General features: G+C 43.8%; 1 protein-coding gene across 1 annotated transcript; it reads right to left on the minus strand.

The window, feature by feature from the left end:
• Positions 1–3,237: 3,237 nt before the first annotated feature.
• en2b (engrailed homeobox 2b) lies at positions 3,238–8,111 on the minus strand. Its single transcript, XM_004565106.4, has 2 exons — positions 7,303–8,111; positions 3,238–5,449 (listed from the first exon to the last, which is right to left on the minus strand). Exons 1-2 carry the CDS (start codon positions 7,766–7,768, stop codon positions 5,133–5,135), a joined length of 783 nt encoding a protein of 260 aa, XP_004565163.1. The 5' UTR covers positions 7,769–8,111; the 3' UTR covers positions 3,238–5,132.
• Positions 8,112–8,731: the final 620 nt, after the last annotated feature.

Raw genomic sequence — 8,731 nt, forward strand, 5'->3', positions numbered from 1 at the left:
GTCCTGCTGCTTTCCTGGTGTTCACTCTCTTGAAGGCTCTCCTTACTTCATGCTCGGAGATGACGAGCACGTTTCCGGTGCTGGCAGTATCTTCCTGTCTGCAGCCGTTAGCGCCGCTAACACTAGCATTGTTGGAGTCCTTAGCTGCAGCCTCGAAGCGAGTATAGAAAGTGTTCAGCTCGTCTGCCAGAGTCACGGCCGCGTTCGTCATACCGGTTGTTAGTGCTTTATAGTCCGTTATTGTCCTTAGTCCCCGCCACAGGCTCCTAGAGTCACTCTGTTGGAGTTGTGACTCTAGTTTCCTCCCGTAGCGCTGCTTCGCCTCTTTCACCGCCCTCCGCACGTTATATGACGCGGCTTTGTTTTAGTTGTATTTATACAGTGTTACAACATTAGTCACCTCAAGGAGCTTTATATTGTAGGATACCCTCTGCAATAATACAGAGAAAATCCCAACAATCAAACAACCCCCTTTGAGCAAGCTCTAGGCCACAGTGAGAAAGAAAAACTCCCTTTTAACAGGAAGAAACCTCAGGAAGTGGCAGCCATCTGCTGCGAGTGGTTGGAGGGTGACGAATTAAAACTCTGTCTGGGTTGTTGGTTGATTAACAAGCTGGAGTGAAGGATTGTTGCCACCTCTGACACAGTCTAACACCCACAGGATGACAGCATGAGAATAGCTGCAATTTATAGTTTGTAGAATTGATGTTTTTATGAGTTTTTGTATTCAAATGTTTTTGTATTCATGCATCTCATCACCCTGTTAATATAGAAACACAATCTAAGCTCAGGATAAAAAACCCTTAAGCTCTAAAATCTCCCAGCATGGTCCAATAGAGGGTCCAGTGTTACCTGCCGAGGTGTGAAAAAAGTCATCTGTCCCTAAACCCAGCCAAGTGCTTTTGGTGCCTTAACATAACCAAGCTACAATTTAAAATGGAAAGTTAAACTCATTGTGTTTAATCACATATAAATAAGAATACATGATCAAAGATATGATAAAAACATGTTAGTGTCCCTGCAAAGATGTCCTGGCTACACCTTTTCCACCTGCTGCTTTTTGCATGGACACCAAAAGCATTTTGGTTCTATGGCCAATATGCTCCCAACCCTCAACCTCCTGCACCCCCAGCTCCTTTTGACTGACATCCCCAGACTTTGTATCAAAAACCCAACTCACAACAAGCCCCCCCCCCACCCCATCCCCCCCCCACCCCCCACCCCCAAGTCAAGACTAGCTCTGCTCATCAAGTCAGAGACCGTTGGGCGTTACTTCCACATACAAGCCAGCTAAGAAAGGAAATGCAGATGAAGGCTTCTGCAGCCATTCAGAAACCCCAGGTCGCTGTTGCTGCTGCTGCCAGTGAACGCGCCTCAGACAAATCTCTGGCTTTTGGTTAATGGATCTCCCTCTGCTCTCCACATTTCATTCTGCTTCTGTTTGATTTTTCTTACCATGCACCGATGTTCAGGTAAACTGCCCTCAGACATAAACGTGTTTGTAAGATTTCAGTGATGCTCAGGGTACTCTTTGGGCTCTGAATTTGCAGATAATTTTGGCTGTTGCTTTTCTACTGGTTTACCCTAATTTGTACAACACAGGAACACTTGGTTTGTACTGATACATAATACTTAGATATGGATTGAAATGAATAATCTCTGGAAGCATTTTCTTGTGAATGAAAAGTCAAATTAACAACAGTTATTATTCAGAATTACGCTCCTTATTTGAGACTGGCTTATTTTTCAACGTGTGTCTTGCAAAAGGACAATCTATAACTGAATGATTTGCTGGATATTGCACTCTATAGATGGTTTCTAGTTTTAGCTGAAATAATGACCTTTTTATTCTCATATCATTCGTCTGTCTCTTGTCAGTCTCTTCTGCTCTTGTTTCAAATTGAATTTCAAGTAGTGTTGGTGTGCAAATTGCAAATGATCCTGAATTAAACATTATAATGAAAATGTGAGGGAAACCATGTAGATGCAGCTATGCAGCGGTCCTGAAGATCAAAGAATAAAGACGGTCAACTAATCTGGTTCAGATTTTCCCACATTAAGGAGTTTTGGGTGCAAGCCTGGCAGATATGTCGCTGTTAGTGTTGTCAGGCACCATATAGGGTGAGGCTTTTGGAAGTGACTGCATGTCTCGGTTCCTGCCCAAACTGCAGCTGAGGGAATTTGAAATTGTGCTCATGGTGAACACACTGTGTTGCATTCTGTCACACGTGGTCACAACTGAAATACGGAAACTGAGTGTAAATGATTTCTTTATGTGTGTGTGTGTCTGTAAATAAAATTATATGTGTGCGATGAATAGTTTCTTGGGTGTGTTCATGATTTCCATCAGTTTAAAGCCATAAGGGCTACTGCACCAATGATGTGATTGGAGATGAGAGTTTTTGAAACTGTTCTGTCACATGGGCCAATTTTGTATCCCAAAAATGCCTAGGTTAATAATCATGGATAGTTTCTTTCCAACTACATTGACATGCTCCATATGGGTTATGTCAAATATGGAACTGTTTTTTATTTTAAAATAAAAGTCTCAAATAAATTTACAAATATTAAATCTCTCCATGATGAAGATACCCCTCTGCCCTCTTAATTTTTATCCGGACCCTAGCCCATGGCCTTAAATGTCATTCTACTGAGGGCTGCTGTGTGAAAAGCTTGCAATCATCGGGTCAACAAACTCAAAATTAAAACAATACACTTTTAGGAGGTTTAGAAGGGTTTTTTTTAAAGATGCCCTTTGGAAATGTATGGAAAACACCTGGAGATACATTTTAAAGGAACAGAAAAGTAACTTCTTCAGATTAGCTTTCTTTTTTAATGCTCTTTGTAATAAAAGTGGACCACAACTATCAGCTAAAATCGAAATTGTGATAAAGAGCTTTTGGCGATGATTGTATCTGACATGCTGTGGCTGAACTTCACAGCCTGAACAGGACCTGTGCAGTAAGTGGAGCAGATTACGGTAAAATGCAAACATTTTACGAAATGAACACCTGGGTTTTGAGTAGAGGTGCAGACGTGTTGAGCGCGTAACTTTGTGTGCAGACCGCAGGTGTCCTCCCTGTTGCGCTCTCATTATGTCATCCTAATCAGTATCAACACATTTCATTTTTTTAAAGTTACTTTTTTCCTTTTTTTTTCTTCTTTTGTCTTTTTGATGAATTTCGTGTTGTGAAATAAAAATATCTTAAAAGTCAAGTCTGCATTGTTGTCGTTTATTTACAATGACACCATTATAATATAAATTATTTACACGTTGTATATAAAAGAGAACCTCGGATGAGAGGGGAAAACACTAATATTTCATCTTTAAAAATATCGATTTCAAAAAGTCCCATTTGCCATATAGAAAACAGCCGCTCTCTTAACACCGTAATACTTTAAGGCAGAAACGTTTCCAGGTGCCTAACTCAATCCCAGAAAACATGACTGAGGCTTTAACATAAAATAAAGAAGTCCAAACATTCACTGCATCGTAACAATACGATTTGGTTCGGAGCCGGCAAACGTGTTCAAACAGAAAAATGATTGCAGGAAAAATAAGTTATGTAAACACCTGCGCGCGGGTGGATGTTTATTGCATTTAAAATAAGAGTACAAAGTATCTTCGTTAACAACAACAGGAAGTGTGTTCTTGAACATTCTCGGGTTGCCTGGAGGCCTCAGGATGATGCGGTTTGATATGAATGGAAATTTTAGCTATGGTCTACTGGCTTTTTAAGGCGATAGTTTATTTTTCGAAATGTCGTTGGCTTTCGGGAGAAAGTTAAAATAATAATAATAATAATAATAATAATAATAATAATAATAATAATAATAATAATAATAGCTAAAATCAGAAAATTCAAAGCCGGTTGTGTTAAGTTGTGTGCGCATCTACTGGCAGATATCTGAGAGCAATTTTGCTGCTAAACACTGGTCACCAGATTTAAAGCACACCTTTAACTCCAGACATACCGTGAGGTCTCACATTCCGCATCCGGGCGCAGGGCTGCTTCCACCACAACAAGCAGACCCGCAGGTCAACATTCAATACAGTCCAGCGGCATGACACAGCAAGAACAAAGAGGAAGCAAGAGGCGCTGCAGAAACGAGCCCCGTGGTCAGAAAGTACAGTAAGACAGGGAGAACACAGCGGACCGTTTGTCCACGCCACAGTTCCCGGAATGCAACAGAAAGAAATCTTTGGATATTAGCTCAGAGTTTTCAGACAGGGCTGCAGTGCGCGTGATGCTTGATCACCTGCTCTCGAGCCCGTCGTGGTTTCGGCTGCAGCTGGAGCCATTTTCCTCCTCTGCAGGCCCACAATATCTAAGTTCTATCCACTCTGCTTTTTCTGTGCGGGCAGTTAGGCCACACTGCAGCGCGATCACTGTCACACATGGTTTGTTAGTTTTTATTTATTTTTAATTCCACGATTCGAAATCTCTTGTGGGCACGATGTAGCAGGCACGCAGGTAGGATGTGTCACATGACGCTGACACCTACTAAACCAGGAACATGGCTCCTCAGCTGTTGTCCGAACACCTTTGACCCTGTTTGTTCCGGGTTTCCATCGAGTGGAATCCCCGGCATGCAGTCAGGTCACAGTAACAGAGGTCTGCCAGGAACCAGCGACTTTAAACTAATTCAAGCTGCGGAGTACACTTAACTGTTTTAAAAGTAGTTCTTAAAGTCGTTTATTTATTTTTATTCTACCTAAAGATATGTTATCCCATACTTCGATGAGACTGGAATTTATTATATGTCTTCTCGGTCAATTTTAACAGAGCAGCATTAGTATTAATTGTTCGCCATGTCCGCAGATATTTCCGTTGGACCCTGAATGCCACATTGGTCGCGGTTTCAGGCTGCAGCGAGTGAAAACGGTGGAGATTCCGGCTGTGACATGAATGCGGCTCCATCTTGACTTGAGCTGGGCCTCGTCATATCTACAGCCCTGAGTACACAGTATACAGCCATAATATCTCTGTCACAAACAGAGAGGTGTGTGTGTGTGTGTGTGTGTGTGTGTGTGTGTGTGTGTGTGTGTGTGTGTGTGTGTGTGTGTGTGTGTGTAATTGAAATATGAACGCTGGTGATTTTATTGCATGTTCAGAGTCAACTGTCATCCTCTAGTCGCTGTCCGACTTGGCGTCCTTGGCTGTCGAGTGGTTGTACAGTCCCTGCGCCATGAGATGCAGCGCCAGAGAGTTTTTATTCCCGGATGCCTTCTTGATTTTGGCACGCTTGTTCTGGAACCAGATTTTGATCTGAGACTCGTTGAGACCGAGGTCCCGGGCCAGGCTCTGCCTCCGTTGTTCGGTCAGGTAGCGGTTGTTCTGGAACTCTGTTTTTAACCGCTGGAGCTGCTCCGCGGTGAAGGCCGTCCGGGGCCGTTTGTCTTCTTTACTCGGGGTCGGCGCTTTCTTTGGTTTGCGAGATCTGGGCCCTGAAGTGCAGCGGGAGTGAAACAAATGACAGCCAGTGGTTAGAGTCAGTACCGTGGACTTTTCACACGTCACATTTTTACACCTCAGCTGTATTTACAAAAATGAAACGGGCTCAGTTATGAGTGGAAAACGTCTCTGTTCACATTTGCGCCAAATTAGGCAAATTTATCCTCGCGGCCAGGACTCACGTGACCTCCTGACAAAGCTGTTTAGATTCGGACTGAAGAAGAAAGTCAGCGACATGGGGCTAATCTAGTTGATTAGTTTTTAGCAAGTCTAATCTTATTTTAAAGGACATATTGGTCACAACCTTTAATTCCATCCAACTGGATGCAATGGACCACACTGGGCATTAAGCACAGCTTAATGCTGAGGAGGAGAGGGTGCAGATGGGGGTGGGGTTTGGAGATGAGGAGGGATGGGGGCGTTGGGCGCCTCTTTCCCTCTCTGTAGCATAGGAACTCTATTTTTTAAAAGTACTTTTCTTTTGTCTCTGCACTGACATTGAGGTGTTTCTGCCGTGGTGGGATCAGGTGGACCATCCATGAGAAATGATTGAACTCAGTGTAAAAGACAGTAGGCGTACCTGCTCAGTACAGAACTCCCCATCAGTACAGGTGCACATGAAGCAGCTGCGCTGAAGGCCTGCATGCACTCTGACCTGGTCACGCGCATCGGGACGCTGTAACGTGCGCCGGGGCTCAGGTAACCGGACCGGTGCGCGGACGGAATCATGCGAGGGAGGCTGCGGGCTCTCCGGCCAGGAGCCTTTCATGAACTCGATGAACGCTTTTTTCTTTCGATTCATCGATTTAAATAAATAAATAAATAAACAAATAAATATTTTTGTTAGGAATAAAAAAATAAATAAAAAAAAACTCTTCCAAACGCGTCTTCGATACATGACTACGGTCTCTTCCTGTGCTCGGCTGCTGTGCTGTAGCATCGTTTTAGCAGCTGACATGGTGACAAAGGAAAAGTCCAAGTTTCCACGCATCCGCTGGCTGAATGAGCCGAGCCCGTTGCAAACTTCCACTTTAGCCCTAAAAACTCCCAGAGAGAGGGACAGGCTGGAAACAGGCTTCACCGCGATGCACCATAACGTGAGGGAAATGCTCCATTTGCAAACATTTACTACGCAGATGTGGGGTTTCTTCTTCTTCTTCTTCTTCTTCTTATCATCATCATTATTATTATTTTTATTTTTATTTTTTTACAAGTGAGATGAAATAAAATAAAATAAACTTTGGAACTGTGTTCTTAAGCATTTTTAGATTGAACCGACGGACTTTGGATACACAGCCTTCACTTTTTAGACTACCCCATTGTCAAAAATATGCTAATAGAATATTAACAAAGAGGACTGGGGAACAATGGCGTTAACTTGGTTTTACTTCACTTCAATATCATTTAACTTTACTTTCGACTCATGTTTAATTTCGTCGTTTTTTCAGAGCACTTTCCAGCCGCTTCGTGGATTTTGTTTTTATTTTAAAGCTACATTCAGATTGAATTCTGTACAGAATAGAAACGAGTTTCCAATATGCGTCTAAATTCATGTGAAATCTGCGCTCAGACTGCTCCTGTCATTTCAGGTTTAAAGTATGAAATTATTACTCAAACATCAGTTGTGTTGATTTAATGATGAGTTGTTACAAGTGATGAGTATATTATATGAAGGTGGGGGTAGAGGCCATTACTTCGGCACTGCTCAGAAAATGATGCAATAGCAGCTTTTTGGCTCCTTCCTGAAATTCAGCCTTTAAAGTGACTCTGAATTGCAAAGAGGAGCTGCCTTTTCCTTCTTTTGCTTTTCATGAATTAGACCTGGATGAGGAATGTTTTTACTAACCTGATGACGGACGGTCCGAGTAGCGAGTACAATACACCCAAGCTGGCCACAGCATCGATTTGGCCGCTGTGGCAGTGCTGGCCTGAGGGCTGCGGCAGCAGTCATTAGCCGCCACATCGCCGGGCCTCCTGGCGTCAATGTCCGGATGCTGGTCTTCATGCTCTCCTGGGTTCTCCTCTTCTTTGCCTCCTGCTCCACCCTGCCGAGGGTTAGCACTTTTGGGAGGCTTTCTCCCTGTCAGCTCCTCTCTTTGTATGAGCACTCCAAGAGCGTCTCCCTGCCGATCCGGAGCCCCATCCTTCCTCTTCAGGCCGAAGTCCGGCCTCAAAATGTTGTCGATGTAAAAGTTAGTGATCCTGTGAGACTGTTGGTTGCCAGGTGGCTGCAAGAGGGGCAGGATGGCCCGGTTGGACTGCTCCCCGGAGTCCCGTGGGCGCTCTGGGTCTCGGCGAGCATTTCCTTCCATTCTGATGAAGCCTGAGCAGCTTCAGCACCTGCTCCCTTCCGCAGCGTAGTGTCTCCAATATCACTTTATTATCAGCTAATATCTATATTTGTCGCTGCAGTGAGAAGAGCGAGTTGGAGCGTGGCGCAGTAGTTTGTATTGTTTTCTGTGCAAACGCGCCTGTGGGGAATTTGACAAAGGAAAAAAAAACATGCTTCAGTTTGTGCTCCTCACTCCTCGACCTGCAGCTCACCTGCGTCACTTTGAATCTCATAAAACTCCATTTCGTTTGTTTGCTTTGTTAAATCACTCTTTTGATTTTCTTGCTCCCTGCACACAATTACTGACGCTCCAGCAGCTCCAAGTGCGCTCATCAAGACGCCGCTCAAATACTTTCACTACTGATTTTTGGTTTTCATTTCTGATTGGCTGCGAGACACTGCGATGACGTCGTACTACGGGTCGTTCAGACACGTGCCTCCGACCAATAGAGGCAGAGAGTTGGTGTCATGTGAGGTTCCGGAATTCCCGGGAGGCGCAAATTAATCCAATCCACTCAGTCACTTTACGGTGCATTCAGGTTCCAGCGGAAAATTCCACTTCTCTGAATGTTTGAAGGTTCCGTTTGACCTCTGGAGTCACACTAGCAGAAACAATACTCAGAAATTGGCGATGACATTATTTCAGTTCCACACAACTCCTTATTATCTCATTACAACTACAAGACAAACAGATAACGTGGACAGACACGAAGAACGAAAGCTTTGATCTTCCAGGCGCTACCAATTCACATCCAACATCCCAATGGAAAACACGCAGCTCAGCAGCTCCATTTCCACGAAGGATTGAGAGGCTAGGCTTCCACTGACTGGGTTAGTTTCCTGCTCACACATAGTGATGAGCAGGGCTGGCTGTTTGCTCTCATAAGGTTATGAGCACACCTCTTTGGCTGTCATCTTGGAAAAAATAATTCATTTGCAATAT

The sequence above is a fragment of the Maylandia zebra genome, linkage group LG18 (assembly GCF_041146795.1).
Source record: "Maylandia zebra isolate NMK-2024a linkage group LG18, Mzebra_GT3a, whole genome shotgun sequence".
In the NCBI taxonomy this organism is placed as follows: Eukaryota; Metazoa; Chordata; class Actinopteri; order Cichliformes; family Cichlidae; genus Maylandia; species Maylandia zebra.